Source organism: Erpetoichthys calabaricus, chromosome 18 (genome assembly GCF_900747795.2).
Source record: "Erpetoichthys calabaricus chromosome 18, fErpCal1.3, whole genome shotgun sequence".
NCBI lineage: Eukaryota > Metazoa > Chordata > Cladistia > Polypteriformes > Polypteridae > Erpetoichthys > Erpetoichthys calabaricus.
This window is the reverse complement of record NC_041411.2, coordinates 33,808,246-33,835,337: the sequence shown is the minus strand read 5'-3', so window position 1 is coordinate 33,835,337 and position 27,092 is coordinate 33,808,246. Positions and strand designations below refer to the sequence as shown.

Sequence of the window (27,092 nt, the reverse complement as noted above, 5' to 3'; positions counted from 1 at the left end):
GGACTGTATTAAGTGTCACATTCATTTGACTTTTCCTTTGCTTCTTTTAAACAACAGTGCTTAAGAACATTGTGCTTTATAAGTGCAATCTTAGAAAACAAACTAAAATATTAGTAACAGCACAAACTTACGTGTTGCACCTAAAAATTTTAAACTACATTCAAAAATATACTTATGGCTGTTGTTTTTACATTCCTCTGTAATATGACATGAACAACATGCCGAATGGTTAGTTATCTTAAACGAAGTCCAGTGATATGAATATCTTATTTAGAGATTATTAATTGTAAAAAGTGAAAAAAATATCAGATTGGTATCAGTATTGGGAGATGACATTAAAAATTTTAAAACAGTATCAGGGAAAAAAATGGCATAGTGCCACCTTAATTTCATATAATTATCCCTTAAATATAAAGTATTAAATCAAATTCCTGAGTCTGAGGAGGGTCTATAATAATAATTTTGTCTGTTTTAAGTGCCAGACTTCCATCTATTAGTTGATCTTATTTAACAGACTTGTTCACATGATATATTCCCAGCCTATTTCATTTTCCGAAAAAAAAAAATTCAAAAGACTTTAAAAATCAGCTGTCAGTGACATCTGTCTGAGTGGTAAAGTGTTGCTTATCTCTTGACTGGATTAACAGAAACCTAGCTAATTCTACTGCTGTCATTTTAGCATCATACAACCACCTGCCTGAACCTCTGGAGTAAGCAATTAACTGGCAAGGAATTTCATATTCCAAAATGGAAAGGTTTTATTCTAAGTTGTTTACAAGAATCTAAGTCATTTGGAATTTTTGTTCTTAAATGTCATAAAGAGGCAACTCAAACACCCTTCCTTGCCAAATACTATACTTCTCCAAGACATTAGTAAACTGTTACAATAAAGGGCAGAAATAGCCATGCACTGTGAGAGAGAGAGAGATTGCAAAACTACCAAGCAGAACAGATCCTCCCTGCTCTGTTGCTCTTGGCCCTTCAGTAAAGGGAGAGAATTGCTGAATGTGCCTTATATTTTAGTCACAGTATATCACTGTATAAAGGCATCTGCAGAAATCCTAGTGCTGCCCACATTTGCCAATTGCAATTTTTTCTTCAGTGGACTATATGGGTGAGAAATTTACTTCCATTTTTGCATAAGAGAAGCATAACAGAAAAAAAATACGGGAGAGAAATAAGCATCTATACACAGACATCACATGTTGAGTTCTTAAAAAAATGCGGGCAGTTCCAGGTGGACCAAAAGGACCCACCTTTCTATCACATAGAAGTTATCTCCATCATCACCCTGGTCAATAACGTGCTCTCCTGTTTGCACTCTCCTCTCAAACATGGCATCTAGGACTTGAGATATCTGCTCCTGTGGGGGGAAAAAAGGGCAGCCAAAGTAGTCGTAAGTATACATTTATGATTCTGCTTTCCACAAGTTTGATCCATGTATAAAACGGCACATGTGCTATTTGACTTATACTTAAATAAGCTAGGATCATATATATTTCAAAATGTACTCTTTTTGAAAAAGAATTAAATTTGAGCACCAACTAATCTAAGAGATGACCTCCATTGACCTATAGCTTGCTTGCTGGCTCCAAAATCCCACAGCTAATTCCCTTTGCATTAGATTAGTGCCCGTGGATTAGACTGCATGAGGTGGCCTCATTTCTCTCCTTACTGCACAATGTAAGAGTTGAATTTTATGAGTTTATCACCAGAGAGTACCTGATCAAGAGTTTTAAACAGTAATATGTCTCTACATGCTTCCTGAAGTCGGCTACGCTGCTCATCTGTCTTTGGATGAACAACTCGGGGCTCACTGTCCTCCTCATCTTCATCAGGGTTGAATGCTTCAGCACACACTGTTAGAATAACAAACATAAGCCTTTAAGATTGTAACGTGTCTCTAAGACCCATTTCTAGTTTTTATTTCAAGTTCAGCAGTGCTCATAAACACCAGACTAGTGAGGCCCAACATTAAAAACAGTTGAGAAGAGCAGATCCCAGGCATAAATTCGGAGGCGCCAAGCTATGTTTACACAGAGAGTAAAGTGGAGATAAACAAGTGCTGCCAAGGGGCCGCCAGCATTTCCCTTTTGTCTGCAGTCCAGCAATAAAGTCTCAGAAGAACGTAAAGGTTTGCAGACCTCTGATTCTCCAGTACATCATGGACCAGTTATCTGGCGAGACTTCCCTGGAGGCACTTGGACCTTGACTTTTTAATCTTCTGGGTAAATTTATATAAAAAAAATAATAATAATAATAATTTGCCTTATGCTATACCGCTGCTGAAAATCTTCTGAGAGCATATTTGCTTTTTAGCACTTCTGCCCATTCATTTAAAACAGAGAAATTATGAGGCTAAGCATGTGGATTTGCCAACCAAATGTTGAGGATTTAATTAATTGCCATCTCTCCTTGTGGAGCATTTCTAATTTATTCTGCCAATAGTGTTTGGGCAAATGTATTGTTAAAATGTTCTTCTTGAAAGGCAGAATATTAAAGATTATTTACAATGACCAACACATCTCCTTTCATTATTTCTGTTTTTTATTTAAATGTGAAGTTAATGAATAATGCTCAACTGGAGAATTTAAAAACTTTTTACTTGCTGTTTTTTTTTTTTTTTTTTTTTTAAGACGTAAAATCATTAAAGAATGTTTATCAGTGAGTATTAAAACTGAACAGATTTCTCTAGCACAACTCACTCACTTAATGTGGCTTTTGTGTCAGAAATACATTAATTTCTTCTCTCCCTTTTCTAATTCATAACAACACTTTACTATTGTTAAGAAAAACCCTCTCCTCCCTCACACCACATATACACAGGTCAGTGCAATGTTGGCTGTTGCTATGGAGCACAGGAAAATCATTAGGAGCTTCTTGCTAAGACACGCACAATAACATTCACATTGTCACCACAACTAAATGACCATCCAAAGTGAAACACAATGGAACTTAAAGCACAGCCGTCAGTCACACTCTTCCATCTCCAAAAACAAACTAACAAAATCACAAATAGTGGCTGAACCTACCCGACACTCTCCTGCCAAACCTTTGAGGGATGGGTGCTGTTGAGAAAAAGAGAGAAAAAAAATTATCAGTATATTATTTTATGAAATGACAAAAATAGGTCTAGCCTCCCCTCTCTTATGCACTTAGTAGTTTCTCTTCTTTATTGCAGGCTACTGCTGGCTTTCAAGTTAGACCTTGTGCCCATCCAAGATAACGGATATCAAGCATTTATTACATTTTTTCTTAAGAAATAAATGAAAGAAGCAAAAAAGAAGGAGGACCATAGGTCAATATGGCCAGAACAATGAACAAGTTGTAGCGGGTTGCCATGGAAAACTGTGGGCGTGGGAGCAGAATGCTGCTATAGCAACATGGGCTATCGCCTGCTTTGACCGCATGAATCTCCTGTCACCATAGCAACACTGTATGACAAAATTAAATAAATAACTAAATAGAGAGGATGGACTTTTATAGAGAGCTCATTAGCAATTTCATTGGGTTTGAGATAGAGGAGCAAGCTGAAGAGCCTGCCTGCAAAACACTTTCTCTGTCTCAGCATCTGTTACAATCCTAGATATCCCAATTATGCCCCCACTGCTTCCTCAGACAAACATGCTACTTGTCATGCAGCTGCTAGATAGTTCTTCAGTGTGAACTCACTGAAGGCAAGGTTTGTATACTGCTACCCCCACACAGAGAGGGCAAGCGACAGTGGTTGGTATTTAACATCTGAGGAGGTGGCTTCTGAATACAGAACTATTACTTCCAATCATTCAAGGCTCTGTAAAAACAACTCCAATACGACATATGTGTAGAAGGGTGTGAGGAATGCGATAGCGACAAACAAAGCTACAGCTTGAGTCAGTGCAGCCAAAAGCAACGGAGAACACTATAAATACACACACATATTATATATATATATATATATATATATATATATATATATATATATATATATATATATATATATATATATATATATATATATATATATATATATAGCTTTATCGTGTTTATTTATTTGTCATGACACCACTGAACATGGTGTAGAGGTTAAGGACTTCAAACCCTGAAGCTGTGGGTTCAAATCTTGCTACTGACATTGTTAGACCCTGAGCAAGTTACTTGACCTGCCTGTGCTCCATTTGGAAAACCAAAAATATAACCAATTGTACGTTGCAAGTCACCTTGGATAAAGCTGTCAGCCAAGTTACAAATCATTGAATCAGATCAAAATGACAAGTCACAGACACCATTATTTAAAAAAAGAAAAAAAGAAAAAAAAAAAAAAAAAGAAACTTAACATAAAAATTTGGAGCAATGCGTTAAGACGTTCACTTGGTTTCTCTGAATCCAAAGTAGTACAGATCTTTACTCCACCCACACAATGAAAACACTAATTCTAAATATGTTTAAAATGTAGTAAGTACAATCAAAAATGAACAACTGGTCTGTGGCTGGGGGCATGACAATACATAGAGGCAGAAGTTCTGTGCACCTGTCTGTCCTAAAAGAAAACTCGGTTTTGGAGAAAAAAAAAAAAACTAAGAGTGAGTTGCTTTAATTTCAAGAACATCAGTGGCTTTATAGTTTACAGCTTTCAACACATTATAAGGCAAACCAGGGAACTACCTCACACATCAAGATTAGGAATCAATGCTTTGTAGGTGTCCATAAATCTAAAGCATCAGAGGATGTTTGCCTACTGACAAAGCTTTGATATGTGGTTATTCATTAAAAATAAACTTTTATAGCCCCTACCTTCCTGTTTTATCACATTCATGTTCCCTGCGCTTTAACCAACACACAAATGGAACACACTGGATGTGGTTTCTGTTTTAAAGTGTGTACCAGGATATGGAAGAACCCAACAGGTTCCCAGGGAGGACAAACAGGGGACAGGAGTGTGCAGGCAACATATAAATACAGTAGTGTCACAGCTGTATTATATACTGTATATTCTTCAATGAATTCTGAGTTATAAATGGAGGGTGACCAGTTTTGTGCTCTAATAGCAAACGGGAATGAGACAGAGCAGCTACTACTGGTTAAGAGTGTTCTCAAAGTCAAGAAGATGAATGGTCATTCCCACTTCCCTACAGTATATGTATGAGCAAATATCCACACACTGCAGAGATTTTGCTCATGTTCTAAGAGTGAAGTGTTCCAATATTTTCAGGGGGTGTAAACTCCAGTTTGCTAATTATGCTGAATAAAATGTAGACAAGATAGAGAATTTACAAGGATTGTACTGCCTTGTGTAGTGGCCCAATACTACTCAGCAAGGCCTTGACATAATCTGCTTCACACCTAGGTCTTTGCCAAGAAGAGAATCTGTGTTTGACAACAGTTCTCATGGCTGCACTTCCTTGGATGGATGCCCTAAATTGGCTGTGTGACTGTGTACATATAAGGAATTAGTGTTAATGTGAGAGGAAGCTGTCTTTACAAACATATAAATGAGAATGTCGTGATCTGAGTATAGAAGAAACACTCAGTAATGGAAATTTGTAAGCATGACTTTAAGCCAGTGGAAGCTCCACATCACTCTTTAGAAGAGGAAAAAAATGCTTATCAGTTGTTTGCATTTCATAGTACACTATGTAATAGGTGTAATTTATGGCTACTACTTCATCAGCTAACATTTTTAAGCAGCCTCTCCTAGTTCATGAAAAAACCAATGCTATATGGTTCAAGTGAACTGGCTGGTCACTCAGCAGTAGACAAATAAAAGCACTATGTTGACAGCTGCCCAAACCAAAAAAAGTTTCCTTATTGTATTTTAGCCATTTTTCTTTACACTTAAACACATTGTGGTCTCTTTTTCTAGTGTGCTAGTAAGCCTCTGAGATCGACTCAGAGCTAATGTACAAATAGGGCCAAAGGAAGCACTTATTTTGAGTAGGCTCAGTTCCTTTAATGTTTGTGACAACCCGATTGGGATGTTATACTTATCCATTGTGGAAAATGTGCTGTGTTCTGGGAAACATTCTGTTGGGTGTAAGGCTGTCACAATACTGAAATTCCCAACTTCAATACAATAATTTGAAAAGTATCCATTTTTGTTACCACTTTCAATGGCACTAGTTTAGGTGGATGAGAGACACAAAGCCTCCGAGATCACCACACATTCTAAACTTAATAAAATGGCGAAAAAAGACACCCACACAGTAGTGCAAACTTCATTAAATATTAACACCAGTTTATAAATTGCACATTATTAAATAATAAAATATTATTTTTTAGTATACTAGCTCAAAAGCTTCTTACACTATTGCACATTTAGAAGTAAATAAAATGTACAATCTTCTGTAAACATTACTGTAGCCTAAGGATTTCTTTTCAACTATCATACTTTTTAGAAATATTTGTTTCATTTCTCTTGTTAAATCAGGCCTTCCTTAAAAGAAAAAACACATTTAATTAACTAATCTTCAGCACAATAAAATCTGTCACCATCTTATGTTTTATTATAGAGGTGTACACTGTGTTTGTAAGACACAACAGCATCAACATTAATTTCCTACAATTTTGACATCAGTGTCGATACCAGGTTTCAGACCTCAGTACCAGTACCAAAACAGTAATGAAGCAAATAACAGAGAACTCCAAACAACAGTTATTAATCTACCCTCCCTTGTGTGAAACACCATTGTGGCGCACTATGCACCACTTTCCTCTTGAAAGTATGAAATATGCAATTATCGAAGCAACAACGGATTTGGGAAGTCCCATGAAATCCTGATCATGTTGAAGCAATGAGTGGGGGGTACTGGTCCCCTTGAAGTTTGAAACACGTCAAAGCAAGTATTTATGTTTTGTTAGACCCCAGTTTTTCCAAATATACAGTACTGAGTGTGGAGGGAAATGGGGTAGGAATTCAAAGGAAAGCTGACATTTACTCCCAATCCTGAAAAGCTGGTACTGTACCACATTAAATTTTGGGGGTTTCAGTAATTTTCCAGTAATAGAATACTGCACAACCATAGATTACAGTTAAAATATTTTCCTTGCATGCTATAAATTAAAACTCTGCCGTCTCTGTTCTGATTTCTTGGGCCTATCAGGTTTGAGGGGCAAATTTAAAAGTTCAAATAGTGGCCAAACAGTTTCACAACAAGTTTTAAGACAAAATAAGTTTTATATTAACAATGACTGTTCTCATAAAATGCAATTTTATGAAAAGGTTCATGCACAAGCAACATGAATTTAAAAGTGATGGTGCTGGCCATTATACAGTATACAGTAGTTCTACAGTAACTCATTCTGCAGCTCACGTGAGCCCTGTCCTTCTGTGTGTCTTTTTAGGGCGAAACTAAAATGAGGCTCATATTCACACAGGCAAAGTCAAGTGCAAACAAAGGAGCATGAAGAAAAATAGCAATATAACGTTGAGTCAACACCCTTAATAGCCTAAGGCTTAATCCACACTAACATGGATAACATTTGAAAATGCATCTCTTTTCATTCGTTTAGGCCTACCACACAGACTGACACAGTGCTTTCCACTAACGAAAAAGCTCTCTAAAGTTTACAAGTTTGAAAACGCCAGGTCTTACATAGCAGTATAGATGGGGAAAACAGAACATTTCAAAAATGCTGACACACAATTGTCATGTGCACATAATCTTATACTCATTTGTAACCTTTAAAAGTAACTCTACATCATTTGTCCACACAAAGAAGTTTGCCTTAGTTAATTCATCAGGTGCTTTTTCATTTTGCTTTTAGCATTTTCTTGTGCCCCACGAAAAAAATATCACTCTTGACTGACAAAATACGCTTACCCAATTAAAAAGATATACTCATTTTTGTCATTTCAGTGGTTGTTAGACAAAAAACCTCTGGGACAAAAGCTTCGCTTTCAAATGTATCCATGTTAGTGAAGACTAAGTCTAAGGCTTCATTTTTAATAAACACCAGGTGCATTCAATTTTTGAATCTACTAAATGTCAAGGCCATTATTGGCCCAACTACACACATTTGGCACTAAAATAGTTTGCCAAAGCAAATGCCCCTGGGGGTTTTTACTAACCTTTCGAAATTCTTTGTAGAAGTCAGTGTGTTGGTCTTTTAGGTGCTGTCAAATTTTCTGTTTTAGAACAATACCAGCAAAAGGTGCTATAAGTGTGTTTGCATGTAGGTTTGCTAGTGCTCACATATGTCTTGAAGTCTAACTACAGTACTTTCATACAAAACTCATGCTGTTGAACTTATCAACCAACATCAGTCACAAAGGCACCAAGTCTGCTGCAGTTGTCACCTTTAGCAAAATCATCCTGAACAACATATTGAATGAGAGGAGCTGGGGCTACTACACCATGTTGACAGCTGTACATGTGTGTATGATGGCCTATGTATGTGAACTCTCGGTAAAAAGTAAGAGTGAGCAGAAAAGTGCATCTGATATGGCTAAAATTGATACTATGGAAATCAAGTGTTGGTAAAACCTCAAGATTTCACAATTGATATACACTGAAAAATCAATTTGTTTTACAACACTAGTTGGCTATAAAATACCAGCTAGGGAATGCTAAATGCCTGAAATAATTAATCAGAAAGATCAGTTGTTTTACAGGCCTGGTCCTATACTCAAAGATTTTTATATTTAATAAAAAAAAAAAAAGGACAATGGTGGTCCAATTACAGATTTTACAATTACTACTGCCTATCATTTCCATGATGCACCATCCTGTAGTACGTTTATCTCCTAGATCAGGGGTAGGCAACGTCGGTCCTGGAGTGCCACAGTATGTGCAGGTTTTTGTTCCAACCCAGTTCCTTAACGAGAACTCAATTATTGCTGATGAAGCACATATTGCTTAAGTGACATTTTAATGCTTCATTTTAGTGGTCTCGCTTGTTAAGGTTCTCCAACCTTAATTGCTTATTTCAATCTTAAACTGCTAAATTCAGTGTTTTAATTGCTCCTTATTAGCAATAAGATGTAAAAGACAAAGCAGCCAGCAGTTCTCCAGCTAGCTTTTTTCCAATTACATCTGTTGTGTGTTCATCATGCACGGTTTGATTTAATAAAACACTTAATAGAAAAATGTGACAGACTGAAAATGATCTGTTTTAGGCTTCAAATCATTTGGATGATATCCTTGGAAAGGAAAAAAATCTACGATATAAAAGCCTTACATTGCACAGACTAACAAGCCATAAAATTAAATAAGGTCTGAGATTGGCAATGATTGGTTTCTAATTAAGCAATTGGGTTGGAATGAAAACCTGTAGCCACTGCGGCTCACCAGGACCGACATTGCCTACCCTGGTTTACATCTTATTGCTAATATGGAGCAATTAAAACACTGAATGCAGCAGTTTAAGATTGAAATAAGCAATTAAGGTTGTGAGAACCTTAACAAGCGAGACCACTAAAATGAAGCATTAAAATGTCACTTAAGCAATATGTGCTTCATCAGCAATAATTGAGTTCTCGTTAAGGAACTGGGTTGGAACAAAAACCTGCACATACTGTGGCACTCCAGGACCGACGTTGCCAACCCCTGTCCTAGATCATTACACTTTTCCAACAACTACTCAATCTGCCCTGAAGTCAGTTTCTTACAGCTGAATTGGTATGATTTTAGCCATTTAGTACTTTTGCTTTGGTTTTAAATATGGGGATAGGGATCGATTTTAAGCTTAGTTACCCTCTGTTAATAATGTTGTACACCGGGGTCATCAAGTTCAGTCCTAGAAGGCCAAAGTGGCTACAGGTTTTTGTTCCAACACAGTATCTTGACTTAAGGCCAATGCTGCTCAAGCAACATTTTTTATTTCATTTTACTTAACTCTCGTGTTAAAATTTCCAGTTCATAATGGCTTCTTTTAGGCTCATAAAAATATTATTTGGTTTTGTTTTCTCTTTATTTTCTAAATTGCCTGCCAATTAACAATGATATGTGAATGACAAAGGGACCAGCAATTCTCCTTCTAATCTGGGCTAATTTGCAATTGTGTGTGATGATGATGATGATGATAAAGTATCTCTATCTGTTTCAATGAAATGCCTGGAAAGAAATGGAAGAGAAAAGAAGTGAAGGACTGAGAATTACTAATTTATTCCAGTTCACAAATCACCTGGATGATATTCTCAGAAAAGAAAAGAAAAAAAAAAAAATCACAGTATAAAAATAAGATGAAGTGGTAGAATGAAAACACTAACACACTATAAAATTGAATTACTTCTGTTACTAACAAGAATTGATTTTTAATTAAGCAATTGGGTTAGACCAAAAACCCACTGTGGCACCCAGGACTGAACTTCAGGAACCGTTGTTGTAGACCCATCAACTGAATCACAGCACTCACTACTGACAGCACATGGAGTTGGTGTCCTTAGCACCTTAGAGAGAAAAAGTCACATGATTACAGAATGTAATATGTAATACAGGGCTGTCCAATATTCAGATTAAAAATATGTAAATATTTAAATATATTCAAATATTGGTTAAAGTGTTTTAAGTGCTACATGTACATTTATTATTATTGTTAGATGCTGCATTTAAAACATACTCGTACACAAAAAGTGCAGCCTTCAAAAGTGACACTTGAAAATGCATACAAAGAGAAAAGTGTAGCGACGGCACATTTCGCAGTACCTGCTGCAAATACAAAAACTAGACAAAATCCCTCACAATTGCTTAAACATGTTAAACACAGTCAATATTTTAAAACCGTAACTCAACCAACTAGGTTGCATTTTGGTCACTGTCTCGTGTCTGTTTTATATAAACTGTGAGTCTATTCCTGTCTCACAAATGAAGTAACTAAATGAACTAAATGTTGCAATGTAATGATCTTTTAAGTATTTTCCCCTTATTCTAATTATTACTTACCAAATTCTTTTATACACAGTAACATAAACACTGATAACAAATCACAAGAAGTAGATCTTATGTTATAGTTAGTATTAAAAAGGTGCTGAAACATGAGTGTACAGAACAATTTAATAGGTTTGTAGGTGGGAACACAAGTCGGTCATGGAATAACATATGGGATTAAACTAAACGGACAGGTGCAGAAAAAAATATAATACAGGTACAGTAAATCTTAATTCATAATTTTCATTACGGGTTTATTTTAGTCATGATGTTTCAAGTCAACAGCTATCTAATGATGCAGACTATGTGTAATATGAAACATCAACAAATCATTCTGTTTTTTGAGGTACAAAATACCACATTCCTTATTTTGTGTCACAGCATTATACGAATTGTGCTTCCAGATGAGCATTCATTGGCTGTCAGTTCTCATGCACCGAAGCCTGTCCCTATAACTAAAGACAAAATCAAACATGTTTCATTTTTTCCAAAGAAAGTCATGGACATGCCACATTAGGTCACTGTCTTCATGGGAGCACGACGCCAAATGCCTCCAGCTTGCTAAGATTATGTAAATAAACGCTGCAACTGAAAATCGCTGGAAAAGTAATCAAATGTGACATGCCTTTTACAAGGGTGTAACTTTATGATTCTTAAAAATTAACTATGACAGGAAAAACACCTGCTATAGAAGGTAGCAAACTCCTCCTAAAAATTGGAAAATGACCTTAGCACTCTTGCCTTATTGCTCCAAAGACATGGTTACTCAGTCTTGTTTCTGTTTGGTTGAAGTTTTCAATTTCTTTCCCATGCATTTCTCCCCACCCTCCTGTGCTTTAAGTAGAAGATGCCTAGAGACATCCTTGGTAGATGCCCATACCACCTCAACTGGCTATGCTTCCTGCACACAGCTGAGAATTGGTCCATAAGATTCTTAAGACCATTTCTGAAAATTCTAAGGTGCAACTCTTGCCCCAGTTGTATCTCGCCTGGTAGCAAAATCATTGATGGCTATGACAAAGACAATATATACTGCAGCTGAGGCATCTAGGACAACATTGCACACAGACAGCAACAAGGTTTCTGCAAAATCCCTGAGCATGATGCTTTCTTAACCTCAACTGGCCTTGGTTATCCTGTCAAACAAAATCATGAGCAGGAGCACACTCTTGATGAAGTCAAATTTAAAATAACTCAAAGAATGTCGAAACCGTGATGCTGTGATTGGAGGCAATACCACCTGTGCTCAGCCAATAGACACAGTATATGTATTTTAACTTCTTAAAACAGCTTCAGCACAATTGCCAGAAACATAATGTTTAACTTTCCAAAAACCAGTACCCCTACCAGAAGCAGACTCAATCTGTTATATTTAAGCCATTCATTAAACTTGCATTGCCCATTAATCGCTCACACTTCATCTTGTATGTAGCAGGCCTTCGCTTGTTCCAAATTCAAGGGGGAAAAATGCACAGAATTTCACTGCCCTGACATTTGGAATGATAGCATTAAAAACTGTAAGACACATTAAGCATGAGGCTGTTCCTTTAACCACCAGTGTTGTTCAATCACCTTTGAAACCAGATGAACCAAGGACTGACTGTGACAGGTAGTTTTATAAGAAATGTTTAATAAGAATACAAGATTAAAATAAAGAGACAGGGGAAAAAAAAAAATCACCAGGCTTTGCATAGGACCAACTGTGACTTTAGTCACACAGCAGGCTTCTCAAATGATATCCATTAAAATCTGCCACCAGTTCTCACTTTTCTGGCCTAGTGATTTAGCTGCTGTCCCCAGGTCTTGCTTTCCCTGTTCATTTAGCAGACACCCTGGGGATGCCTGCTGGGAGCCAGGCACCATGCTGCTAGACACACACTGGAAGCTGCGTAGGGCTTCCGCTTCTGGGCCCTGAAGCTGATCTGAACTATTCAAAGTGTCCGTTGCTGCTTCACAAAAAAAAAAAAAAAAAAATCAAATATTGCTATTTTGATTCTCCAAAGGTCCCAGCTGGTTAAGGTAATTATTATTTATATATGTGTACTGTGCTGTTCCAACCTGAAAACAGAAATATGTTTTTAAAGCATATTATGCACAGATACTTTTTAGAATATCAGCTTTAGTTAAACATTTTCAGTTGTGAGGATCAATTATCCATTAATCTGTAAGCTTTCTTGGTTTGGCTCTTTTTCTGCTTCTCTCCACCCCTTTCCTGACTTCTGATGCCAAGTCTAACCATTCCAGCTGCTTGATGTCCCTCACTGACATTTTAGACACGGAAATAAGACAGTGAGTGACAGATTCTTAGACCCGGCCAGCCCACAAATCAGATGTGCAGCTGTCCATGTCTCTGTGGGACCTCTTGCTATCATCAATTATGAGGACAGTGTAGAGAGAATAATAATGCAGCCTTTTAACATCCAAATAGGCATGGGACAATGAAGGTTAACTCTACCCTGCTTCTCATTTAAAAAGACAGGCTATAGATGGGTATGACCTGCTTAGGAAAACAAAAAGAGAAAACTGCAGGTTCACTATTTCAAAGTAGGGGTACGGAGACTATAACCAATAATAAAAAAAAATTCTGCCGTGTCAGACAAATACAGTACATACACAACCCAATCCTGCAACTTTTCACCACATATTCAAACCCCCCACAATAACTGTGATCTTCTTTAACTCAGTTATCAATTTCCAAATCCCCCAACTGTATAAAAAATGTCTCTTTACAAACATTAAGCAGCAATAAAAAATTTTGAAGGTTTTGGTACTGTGTACAGAACAGAACATGGAAAGCTCTACGCAAAAACACTGATGGATTGTGTTTCAAGCAGAAAATATGTACATGCATAAACTCTAAAGAAACCAAAAATAAAATAAATATTTAAAGAAATTAACTAGATAAAAAAAGGACAATAAAAAGTATCAATGCAGTCATGCTTGAAAATTGTAAAATCCTTATAGTTTATATAAAACGAATTTAATTTGCTGCAAAGCAGAAAGTGATAACTGAAGAAAAGAATAACTATTTTTCTGATCCTCCAAAATCAGGCACAGATGCTATCCTCTGTTCTTTGTATAGCATAACGTGCAGTGAGTGTCTTCAGTAAAAGGTATGTGCCCTGTTCTGGGACTACTGTGAAAAGACTAACATTTTTTTGTGCAGGTAACTCTTGGCATACATTTCAAGGACAAACATCAGGATGCTACCAAAAGCCTTTTCTCCAAATATCTCATCCTTTTACAAGAAATAAAATAAGCTAGAGAGACAGAGAGAGAAAGAACTCAAAAATGTTAATATTTCTGTATATCTAAGTGGTTACAACATTTTTTAATCCACTCTTCTTTCCCATTTTGGTTAAAAATTTGTATTCCTTAAATATGACCAAACAAGTACAGAAATTAAACAATTAATAAAAAAGAAAAAAAAGTTAAATAAAAAAGTTATTTTTACAGATAGACTGATGGAAAAAAAAATAACTATTTTGGCGAACACACCAAATGGATTTCCTTGGAGCTACAATCAGAAATGTGGGATTAAGCTTCTGTGGAGTTCAGCTTTCTTAAATGCCAGTTTGTCAGATAAGACAGAACACTGGAGGAAAACGGTGTTGATTTTCCACTCTTTTGGTTTAATTATCAGGCAAATAAAGATACAAGTAGTACTGGGGACTAAACTGACATTCTAAGTTGACAAAAAAAAGTAAAAAAGCAATGATGAGTAACAGCAGATCACAGGAAATCTTCTTTAGATTCATCTATGTAATTTCAGAAGAGGAAGAAATGTGGAAAACAAAGAAATCTTCATCTCAGCCAGATAAAAGAGAGGAAGGACAGCAGAATTACGGTTGAAATTGTTTTTAGGGAAGTGACATAAAAAGCTAATCAACATTCCAATTTGATTATACAATCCAAGATGTGACATAAAGGGCAAAGAAAAAAAAAACATTAATAACATGCCAGGCCATTTTATCCGTTATACTGGTAAAGAAAAGTTTGGAAAATGAAGCAAACACTAGAAAGTTGCAAGTAACCTCAATCGTGACCAAGGATGCTTGAGAAAAAATTTTAAATGAATTATCACTACAGTACAGCCCTCAAGCTTAGAAGAAACAACTTGTCATTACAGTATAAAACAGAATTAATTTCAGCATTGCAGACATAACCATGAATTTTTGATCTGTGTAATACTCTTCATGTCTTTTATTAGGAGACTATAGATTGTTCCATGAAAATTAAACACTGAACAAAAAATTATGGACATACATATTTTTTAAAGAACACACCTAAAAGTTTATTTTTTGTGGAATTGCAGTAATATCAGTGAGACTGAAAACTAAATATTCTTTTGCACACAAGCAAGCTGCATAACCATAACTGTGATGTTAGAGCAAGTAAGTGGTGGAATAAAAAATTGCCTATGCAGGCCTATCTGTCTGGAATCTCATGTATTATCATGCATTCTAAATTAACCCAGCCACAGGGGATGCACAAACCAGTGCTGGTCCCAAGCCCGGATAAATGGGGAGGGTTACGTCAGGAAGGGAATCCGGTGTAAAATTTTGCTAAATTTATATGCTGGCGGAGTGGTAGCTCTGAGGCTAGAGATCTGCACTTGCAATTGGAAGGTTGCCGGTTCAAATCCCATAAATGCCAAGAGACTCTGCTCTGTTGGGCCCTTGAGTAAGGCCTTTAACCTGCAATTGCTGAGCGCTTTGAGTAGTGAGAAAAGCGCTATATAAATGCAAAGAATTATTATTATTATTTATTATTATTACAATATGATCCGCTGTGACAACCCCTAATGGGAGCAGCTGAAAGAAGAAGATCATGCATTCTAAATTGGGCAAAATATTCAAATGAGCTAAACTAAAGTTTGGATAAAATTCAGTAATACATGCAAAACTAAAGTTTACGTTTAAAACAGAAAATAAATGTTAAGTTTACTAAGGAATATTTTCCATTTTAATATTATCATCAAGGATACATAGAAAAGTCAACATTTTAAGGGGATTGGTCATAAGATTGACTCTGGGAGCTCTTAGAAGGCAATGTCAATCGATTAGCATACACAAAATATACAGTATATGAAGCTCACAGTTCTTAGCTCCTCATGTGATTTAATGCTGTACCGCTTTATCTTCAAATGCAACTGTACAGGATGCTTATTGCATTACCTTTTTTTTTTTTTGATAGTTCAAAAGCACCCTTGTAAAGAAAACTGCAGAGTATTTTTGTAACTTTTTATTTTTTTTTTTTTAACAGCCCTTCTTTTTATCTTACGCACACCTTCTGCTATACCACAGCTGACATTTCTTTTTCTATTTTTCCCCCCAAACCAACAGTTTAGCTTGCAGAGCACACCTGTCAGCTTCTTCCCTCTACTATAATTACACATCTCCGGAGTGATCTGCCTGTACAGGAGTCACTTCCTTCAACGGTGCTCTCTGATAGCCTGCTCGGTCTTCTCTCCAGCATAGCCTAGCCACTATTTCAGGGCAAGAAGGCATGATGGACACCTCCAATGTATTCGTCCCCAGGCACCAGACAAGGTACGCTCTGCTGCTAATCTAACGAGATATGTAACTGAGAGGAGTGTTGTGCGGTCCATGCTGAAGCAGGGTGTAGTGTACTCCAGAGTTGCTGGTTGTGGACAGGATTTACCTTTGTCACGTGGTTTTCTGCACTGGACGGGCCGTCACTTTTAACTGCTATCGCTTTTTTGCAATCTTTGCATTTTACATTCTTTCATATCCAAACCAATTCTAGACAGCAAACTTAACTTTACAGCATTTATTTGGAATTATGACCAGACCATCATATTCTTTGCATTAATATGTTTTGGCTGTGCACACATGACCAGCTGATCAAACTAGGATTTTTGCTTGATTATAGAACTATATCATTTGGTGAAAAATATAAAATTTGTGATTACTGTACTTGAATATCAATTTATCACATTCATTCAAATTAAGTGATTTAATCGAAAATATTGTCCAGGCTTAATAGTATTGCAAGAAAACTAAGAATCTATGAGTCAAATGAACTTAGGAAATGACAAAGTCTTCATCCATATTGACAGACACACATATTAAGATGGCAGAAAAGTAATTCAATAAAAAACAGCATAGAAAGCAAAAGGAACCAGCAATTTTTTTTTTACATGTTCTCATTATCCATCCATCCATCCATTTTCTAACCTGCTGAATCTGAACACAGGGTCACGGGGGTCTGCTGGAGCCAATCCCAGCCAACACAGGGCACAAGGCAGGAAACAATCCTGGGCAGGGTGCCAACCCACCGCAGGACACACACAAACACACCAAGCACACACTAAGGCCAATTTAGAATCGCCAATCCACCTAACCTGCATGTTTTTGGAAACCGGAGCGCCCGTAGGAAACCCATGCAGACACGGGGAGAACATGCAAACTCCACGCAGGGTGGACCCGGGAAGCGAACCCGGGTCTCCTAACTGCGAGGCAGCAGCGCTACCACTGCGCCACCGTGCCGCCCATGTTCTCATTATTGTCTTTCATTTTCCATACATACAGTATGGCCAATGAACAGTGGTTGCCTACACCAAACAATCGATAAGAGATGACATTTTACTAATAGGGATAAGGATCACTCAATACAAATGTAAGCAAGGCAGATACACATGGAGTGATTCAGATCACTCTAAGGGAGGAGGAGGAGGAAGCAGGGAAACTAGCTAACCAGCTTGCTCAGGCATATCACAGCCAGAAGAGCAATGAAAAGTGGTCAGTGACAAGGTGAAGGACAAAGATATGAAAACATGCTAACTACTGCATGTGACTTTTGAATATTTATTCAGTGCCCGTTTGTTATTTAACTCATTCCTTCGCCTTTACTTACAACATTATAATATTTATGTTCAGCAATATTTTGTGTAAATATGGTATTAAATATGAATTTAAACCTTTGACCCATTGAACGTAATGCAAAAAAATAACTACACCAAGACAGAACAGACCACACAAGAAATGGCCAAATGCATTGGCTTTCCATTACTGATCCAGGAAGATGGTATAATGTTACATTTTAACAGATTTACTTGTATCAAAGAAAGTTAAGATAGATTAAAAGTGTGGAAATTATAGATATGGCAAAAACACAAGTACAAGGAAAACATATGGGCAATCATACAGTGTTTACCTTTCACCAATATTAGGCAATGTTAATCAAATAATTAATGCTACTTTGCAGGCGGAAACATGCATTGTCCGATGCAGGCTTAATCTCCATGAGCTGTACACCACAAACTTGTTCTGACCTGTATAGTCTGTTTAAGAAAAAGTAACTTTCTTTTTATACTGTGCTCAAGGCTAATAAGTATTCAGTGGGAATGTGGTGGTCAGTAACTAGCCTGATGAAATTCAACACAGAACTCAATCTCGTCTGGCCCATTTCATTTTACACCAATCGGTCTAAGTGCTGGAGCAGGTAAAAATGGAACAGATTTAACTGATTGGTTCCCTGCAGCCACTTTTTTTTTTTTAATGCCGACAATAATGCTATTTCTTCATTCCTAGAAAAACTCCATAAATGGCTGAACAAAGGAATTCTACTCATGTGCGTAACCCCTTGCACTTTGCATAGATACCCAAGCTAACAAAACTTAAGCTTTGACTACAGGGAGCTGCGCTGTTGCCCAGCAGCCTACCTGATTATCTTTTAGAATTCCTGGGCCTTGCCATTAACAATAATGTGATAAGCTCAGATGCAGACAAATGCACCTTTTCCAACTGTCACCCTGCCAATTCTGTGCTGATTGGCACCATATGCCCACCATACCAATTAACTTTTCTAAATTTGGAAAAGATGCATGGGAAACAGGAAGTTCACAGGAAATTTAAAGGAGGTGGGGTGAAGGGGTTGGGTCTCTTCTGAGAGGTAAGCGAGTATTTCTTTCAAGATGTAAACGGGAAGCAGTCAAAGTAACACAGTGCTAAAAAATAACTGAAAAACAAAGGCAGGATATGTAAAATGTAGAACTTAAACAAAGCATGCCACCAAGGCTACAAAAACTTGGGCAACCCATACAGGTGGCAGTCTGTATCGTTGCATTAACCGGTGCTACAGCAAAATACGAACAATCCGGCACTTCTAAAAATGTTTACTAAGCTTCATTAATGCAACTCCAATACTTCTTAGAAAGCTTCATTTGAAATGGAGACACCAACCAAATCCTTCACCCTGATTCAGATATCACTTTGCTTAGTGGGAGTTTGAGGATTCATCTTAGTTAGAAAAAAAATGCAATTTTTAATTTCTATCATTTTCAGCAAATATAATTGACATCTGACTACATATCAGTATCTAGACAGACTGCACTGCAAAGTCAAAAGCAACATAATCCTTTAATAAGGTGAGGAAAACCCTTTATTCTGCCACTACATTTACCAATTTAGTTTAGAAAAGAAAAAAAAAAAAAGAATTCAGCCCAGTGATATGAACATTCCGTTCCTGGGATTATTAATATTAATATTATAGTGAAACAAAGAAGCTAACCAGAAATAAAACCAGGTTTCACATGCTGCCATGGAAGGTATACTAAATCACCAGATCATTTATTAGGTCTAGGTGGAGCGTAATCTATAATACCTGGATCTGTCTATTTTCTGGCTTGGGTTACGAAAACACAACATATTTATTCAATAAACTTGCTCTTGCTCATTTACCACTAAACTATGGACAACCAAATTCGAAAATTATAACTCCCCCAGGACTGGGAAACTATAGTGTGCAGAGTGCAAAATTCTTGTTTTTAATCATCCCTAATATATTATACAGTTAAGAAAACAATTTGAAGTAAACCTTTGGGGTCTCAAGAAAAAAAGAAAACAGCTGCAAACAAATTATTGTAGATAAGCATAACGGCCACGAGACTGGACTTTAAAATCACAAGACTGTTGTTTCAGCCATAACCTCTGACTCACGGTTTGGCCACGAGCAACTCACTTGACCTTCCTGTACACTAAAAATAATATAATTATATATTAATTGTTGGGTAAAGAAGCCTGCCAAATACACAGTTAACATTAAAAATTTGCATCAAACATTCTAAGAAAATTAGAAACACAGCAAAGCACAGAGCACTGTATAAAAAGACTAAAAAGAAGACTGTCTACACACCAGTTAGAGCAGTACAGTAAATAAGCCAGGCCCTCAAAAGTAAATTAGACTTTCAAAAATGAATATACATCATACTGCTTCTGCAGAGGACCTGAACCTGACACATTCCAAGATCCCTTGCTTCACAATACATGCTTGTGGAAAACATTAATCACTTCACCCTTTTTTTTTTTGTATTATTCTTTAGATCTTTGCCAGAGCCCCACCTCTCTACTTTACGACGTCACTTCTTCAATTCTGATTTGCAGACAGACACATTTTTAAGATGGGTGGGTGACTACCGTTGGGGGGGGGAGGCCGCAACACAAGAGCTCATATGTTTCTAAGCAACTCATACATAATGTGAAAGTTTAACAGGGTATTCCCACATTTAAATTACTTAGCATCTCTCTGAAGGTGTGCCAAGAGAGTGAGAGGAGATACACCTCTTGCCTTTCCCTTCGATAGGCTAACCAGAATGACGGAATTTTTTTCACTTTTGTGTCTTCAGTTCTTTTCCACTGCTATATTCCTTAACACCTTGCACAATTAAAATATGCCATAGGCAACACATCACAGGCAGTCTCACCACACCAACTAGAATTTCAGAAACTGTATTAAACATTGAATTATCACATGCCTGAACATTTGTGCACATAGCCTTTGAAGCGCATAAAGCCACACCCCCTGCTCCTCTGCGAGTGAACACGGAAACAAATTCACTAAAAAGCCACAGAGAGGATTTACTGTAATAGTATTTTTTAAAAAAAAACTACCAGCCAAAAGGTCAAGATGAAGGGCCTTACTGTCTCTCAATTTGATTATCTGGTCCTTTAGGCCACAACAGGCTGAAATGGCTAATTGATTAACTTTGCCTTGCAAAATGTACATAATAAAAAGACACCACACAGTGAGCAAAGTGGAATTAACTAATAACTGAGCACAATGGAAACATGCAAGGGACATACTACAGTAATGCAAAAACTGGAACAAATGGACACCTTTGAATTGTAAAGCTGGACACACAAGAAGACTTGCAAAATAAAAAACAATAAAAACAGCTTTTTGAGAGGAGTGCAGCTGCATTCAATGCATTTTTCACTAGAATGTGAGAAGAGTGGGAAAAATTTAGGTTGCACCGACTACTCAAGCGTGCACACGCTTAGAAGGTGTCTTGCCCAAAACTGAACTACCCTGACCATTTGGAGTCATTAAATTGTGTGGAAATCTTGATGAAAAGAGAGGATCAGGAGACAGAGATGGGTGTGGTTGGAAGCAGAAGCAGGGTTCAAAGGTCAAGGACAGTTGACAAAAAGTACTTAGGTGGATGAAGGGGGTGTGGTTAAAGTTCAAGAGCAGGGGGGGGCAGAACCGGACAGAATGATGCAGGACTTAGTTAAAAACAGATGACCAGAAAGGATGAATGGGGCTACCACTAGAAATACAAAAAAAATGATACGGACGTTGAAACGGCAAGGATGGTATTGTCAGCCAGTGTTCAAGTTCTGGTAGAAGAGAGTAATAGTGATGGGACAGTGATTTGAGAAAGGCAGAACACTGAACAGTAGCATATATATTCTGTACGAAAAGGCTGCGACTGGCAATCATTTCACAGTTTTAGGAAACCCAAGAGTGGGAGTACTGCCGCGGAAGGTGGAAAGGAAGACAGGACACTAAACTATACTCACGCTCAAAGTCCGAATCATCGTCTTCTTCGTCCTCCTCATCGCCATTGGATTCAGTCTGCATGGGCTCCCCATCAAAAACGACCCCTTTCACATGGCTCTTGACGCCCGAGCTGGAGTCGTCGTGGGTGCGCGCCTCCTTCAGCCGAGTGAAGTACTGAATGGCGAACTGCACCAGATCAGGGGGGCGCTGGCGGAGCACCTCTACAGTGTAGCCCTGTAGGAGCTCCGTCAACCCCGGCGGGATCTCGATGCTCATCCTCCCAGACCCGCGGCGCACCGTCGCAAACTCCTTCCTCGCCCCTAGAAAAGGAGAACGGCAGCTTATCGGCCTGCAAAGTACGAAGGCCTCCTGTGCAACAAAAAGCAGAAGCAGTGCTCGACCGGGCAGCTGCCTGCACGGGCCGCTCTCTTAGCCGCTCCCTCGTGCCTTTCTCCCCCCAGTGGCGGCCCGGCGCCCCGCGTTCTCTCTCTCTCTCGCTCTGCTTCTCTAAGGGTCCACTCCGACCACTCCTGGCTTTACGCTTTCTTCCCCGCTCGCCCCTCACCCTCCTAGCTGACACTTAGTGAACCCCCCCCACGCCCCGGTCTCACCCCGCGGATCCGATTTGGGACTTGAGTTCTGTGGACGCGGAGGCGGGAGTTCGGCAGCTGGTACGCCCGCTCTGCAGCCTCTGATTGTTCGCTCGTTAAGCTTCGGAATCACTCGGTTCAACTTCGGTTCGCCTCGCTCAAAGCTCGCCACGGCGTTCTCCAACGACGCGGGGGTGGGGCACCGTCGCACGTTAAAAGGAAACCCGCCAATCGTCTTCATGACTCTGACACTTCGGGGGGACCCTGAAGAGGGCGGGACTGAACGATAGGCGACAAAAGTGACGCTACGGGTGCCGCTTTTATAACCCGTTTATGCTAGCAACATCGTTCGCCATGTGCTTTTTTGGATAACTCTAGCACATCTTAAAGCGGCAGTGCTTGCAACGAATTTTGTTTTATTAAACAATTCTGAATTAGTGCCATTCGTGACATTTCATCCAAGCTGTAACTGCCACAAAAAGCGTGGGCGAAATATGCCCGCTTTACGAGATTTAAACTGTCGTTGAAATCAGCAGCGAGTTGCACGCTGGGTAACGGAGCTGTGATCACCGCAAGAGCTTTCTGAGCCAAAAGGGAAGATGAGATTTCAATTACCATGATAAAAGACTGCTGCATATACGATATGTGCACATACATATGCTATGTATAATATCTCTCCGGTAGTGAAAAAAAGTGTATAATTAAGGATTTGGAAAATTTAGTAAGTGACTTTTTATAGGTAGTATAGTTATTTATTACCTTAAATGTTAGAATCACTGCGGTGGGTTGGTTCCTGCCTTGTGCCCTGTGTTGGCTGGGATTGGCTCCAGCAGACCCCCGTGACCCTGTGTTCGGATTCAGCGGGTTGGAAAATGGATGGATGGATGGATGTTAGAATCATACAACAGCTTTCTTAACTGCATATGTTTCAAGTGTTATATACTGTAAAGGCAAGGCAAAGAAAATACGGAAGACACTTAATCTCAGTGGCCACGCATATTGTTCTTAGCCACTGCATTACTTCTGGACAATGGGCAGTAATGGGCTTGGATATGTGGAGCTGCAGGAGGATGTACACTCACTGAGATAATTATTAGAAACACCTGTACACCTGCTTACCCATTCAATGATCTACTCTGCCAGTCATGTGACAGCAGTACAATGCATACAATTCTACAGATTCAAGTCACGCACTTCAGTTAATGTTCACATCAGACACCATCCATCTATTATCCAACCCGCTATATCCTAACTACAGGGGTCTGCTGGAGCCAATCCCAGCCAACACAGGGCGCAAGGCAGGAAACAAACCCCGGGCAGGGCGCCAGCCCATCAGACACCAGAATAGAAAAAAATGTAATGTCGGTGACTTGACTGTATTTACTCACAATGATGAGAGAAACACAAAACATCCAGTGAATTGGCAGTTCAGCGGACAGAAACACCTTGTTGACACGAGAGGTCGGAGGAGAATGGCCAGACTGGTTTGACAGAAATTCAGATAACCAACTCTGTACAACTGTGGTGTGCAGAAAAGCATCTCGGAATGCACAACACCTCAAACCTTGAGTTGGACGGGCTACAACAACAGAAGACAATCATCCGGTTCCACTCCTGTCAGCCAAGAATAGAAGGTTGAGGCTCCATTGGGCACAGGTTCACCCAAATTGGACATTTGAAGGCTGAAAAAAATGTTGCCTGGTCTGATGAATCTCAGTTTCTGCCGAGGCACACAGACAGCAGAGTCAGAATTTGGTGCCAACAGCAGGAATCCATGAACCCAACCTGTATTGGGTCAACAGTCCAAGCTGGTAGTAGTGGTGTAGTAGTGTGGAGAATGTTTTCTTGGTACACTTTGGGCCTGTTAATATGAACTAATCATCGCCTTGAATGCCCAGGCCTATCTTGAGTATTGTTGCTGACCATGTGCATCCCTTCATGGTCACAATTTACTCCTTGTCTAATGGCTACTTTCAGCATGATAATGTCCCATGTTTCATGAACATAGTAATGAGTTCAGTGTTCAATGGCCTTCCCTGTCACTGGATCTGAATCCAAGAGAATGTCTTTGGGATGAGGTAGAAGGAGAGATGTGCAGCATAAATGTGCAGCTGACAAATCCACAGAAACACCATGACACAATCATGGCTGCATTGACCAGAATCTTGGGGGAATGTTTCCACCATCTTGTGGAATCCATGCTGTGAAGAACTGAGGGTGTTTTGAGAGCATAAGGGGGCCCTACCCAGTGTTAGTATAGTATCCCTAATAATATTCTCAGTGAGTATATACTGACGTGTCTTGTATATGTGAGATGTGTGTAGTGAAGAAGCAGAGACCAGTGGTGACTGGGATGAGAACTTGCATACAACTGAAAACAGTGGGACCGATTAATGAACTGACATACACTGTGCTGGAGAGGAATGTCTTCTGCTTAGTGAAAATCTGAATCCAAAGTGATTGTAATGGAAAGACGTGTCCTATTAAGACCCCATGTCTACAATGCATTGATGTTAGGATGCAGGATGAGGCATTACAATCTTAAGTGAAATGTTACTGATGTAAATTATATCATGGGAGATTTGCTCCTTGGAGTCTGATATCTACATGGTCTGGATCTAGAGACACAGTGAAGCATTTAACTTACTGAGGCACACTATGCTGTGGAGGAATTAGCACTGCAGAGTATGAATTTGAAGTTGCAGTGAAATATGTACAAAGCTGTGTTAGCAGACTGTGTGTCATGGAGGAGCAGGATAACAGGGAATGCATCTGGGAATGCAATGAAATTTAGTGAAAAACTAATGCTCCTGTGGTGTGGGACAAGAAATGATCAGTGCATATGCACTCTGAGTTTTACTGAAGTGTTTTTATATTTTTGTACTGTAAGGACTGATTGCTGCATTGTGTTAGATAGTGAGATGGTTTATGAGCGTCATTGAAAATCTTCACTGTAAGAATACTGGAAGATTGATCAGTCAAGGCCATTTAGTGATTGCTGTGAAGTAGATTCTAAGAGACATGCTTCTGGAGACTTAACAGTTTTAGTGGAGATCTTCACGCCGAGTGCTGTGGAGAACTAAATCCCTGGAAGGCACCGAGTTAAGCACACTGAGCTTTTGTGAAGGTTATCTTCAAGAAGTATGCATCTAGAAAAGTAATGCATGATTTCATGAAAAAGTCCAATTGCAGTTTGGGAGTGATCACTGCAGGGCATGGATCAAGAGAGCGAGAGGTTTAGTAAAGTAAGACAAACAGAGCATATGTGGAGCAGACTCCAAGCAGCAGGTATATAAAGATATAGCAAGAGCTTTAATGAAGACTTTCATGCTGTGTAAGCCTGATCTCTGCAGGATGTCAATCTAGATATGCCGTGAAAGGTTCAGTAAAGAGTTTCACACTGAGTAACATGGAAGTATGATTTGTAATACATTTAACTGGAAATGAAGCACAATGTTTAGGGAAACACAGGGACACATGCAGCTGCAGAGATTTCTTGCTAGAATTGGCTTGGAGTTGTCATTTGCCCTTGCTACCCAGATTCCTTGGCTTGAAGCTTCATTTTCAATGGCTGAAATGTTGCGAATGACCTTGTTCTCCTGCTCTCTCACTCTGTCAGTGCAGCACATAGATATGATTAGACAGTTTTGACTTCAGATTTTCAAGGCCAAGCAGCCAAATAGTTGAGTGAATATAAGTATTTCCTCTTTTGATCTGTACAGCATATCTACATAAAGGCATTGAGGAACAAAGAGGAGCTGTGGACCATAACCTTGATTTGAAAAGCTTAATTGCATTTTTGTATTGTTTCTTGTTTTGAATTTGACTGGGAGCTGTTTTTGATTCTGATTAATACTCATTTAAACTGTAGGTACAGAATAACAATTGTGAATTTCCCCTTGGGATTAATAAAGTATCTCTATCTATCTATCTATCTATCTATCTATCTATCTATCTATCTATCTAACAAAATTTCATTTAATTCTGCTTACTTTCAGTCCAAAAGACAAATGTATAGCATGAGATATTTATCTCAGGTTCTCTTCAGGCACATTATACACATCCTTAAAACTATTTTTTTTTACTTTGAATGTTTTAACACTCTTAGACACCTCATGAAGTCTTACAGCCACCATACAGGAACTCATGTCTGTCTCTAAGGAGTGACCAGAGGTGTATTGTGGACTACATACATTAACCCATCTCTACCTAAGCAGACAACATTTGAAGGAGAGCCTGAAACACAGTAGTTGGTTATTATGTGTATATATACTGTATATTGGAAAGTCCTGCTTGGTGAAAGAAATACTAAAAAAAATTCTTTATGCTTATTCAATTATTTTGTTTTTGAATGAAAAAGATGCACATTTAAATACTAGACAAAGCATGGAAATATTCACAGTAAGATGTTATAACCTAATAATCATTCAGCTTTATTTTTTCTTTCTAAATGGGATTAACAAGAACTCAGCCTCAGAGAACATACAGACAAAAGCAGGACTTTATTTACATGTCTTAATCCAGGTGAAAAAAACAGAATGCCAGAGATATGCCAGGTTCTGAAACGAATGGTCATGTGAAACTTCTGTAAGTATATTTGCTCAACTGTATTCTTTTATGAATATTTAAGTGTAGTATTTTGGAAACAAGGGAGCTGAGCTGGTCTACTGTGGTGCTCAGTCAGAGTCTGTGATTTACATGTTCAATTGGATTGAGGAACTTGTGGGAGCAATGTGTGTGGAGAATGGAATTGAAGAGTTGCATAGTGTGGGGGAGGAACGATCTTCTCAGTCTGTCAGTGGAGCAGGACAGTGACAGCAGTCTGTCGCTGAAGCTGCTCCTCTGTCTGGAG

At 38.5% G+C, this 27,092-nt stretch overlaps 1 protein-coding gene across 2 annotated transcripts in view; it reads right to left on the bottom strand.

Annotated features, from left to right (window-relative positions):
* The window catches only part of LOC114668763 (mitochondrial carnitine/acylcarnitine carrier protein-like), a 68,567-nt gene that overhangs the window by 13,914 nt on the left and 27,561 nt on the right, over positions 1 to 27,092 (bottom strand). The window contains exons 1-5 of one of the 2 annotated variants that reach the window (XM_028824687.2): positions 22,262 to 22,421; positions 21,671 to 21,970; positions 3,033 to 3,068; positions 1,723 to 1,859; positions 1,257 to 1,363 (exon numbers count right to left, since the gene is read on the bottom strand). In XM_028824687.2, the coding sequence (XP_028680520.1) occupies positions 1,257 to 1,363; positions 1,723 to 1,859; positions 3,033 to 3,068; positions 21,671 to 21,926 (536 nt within the window). In that variant the 5' untranslated portion in view covers positions 21,927 to 21,970; positions 22,262 to 22,421. Of the gene's footprint in view, positions 1 to 1,256; positions 1,364 to 1,722; positions 1,860 to 3,032; positions 3,069 to 21,670; positions 21,971 to 22,261; positions 22,422 to 27,092 lie in introns of those variants that run through there. The other variant, XM_028824689.2, reaches the window with a different exon arrangement.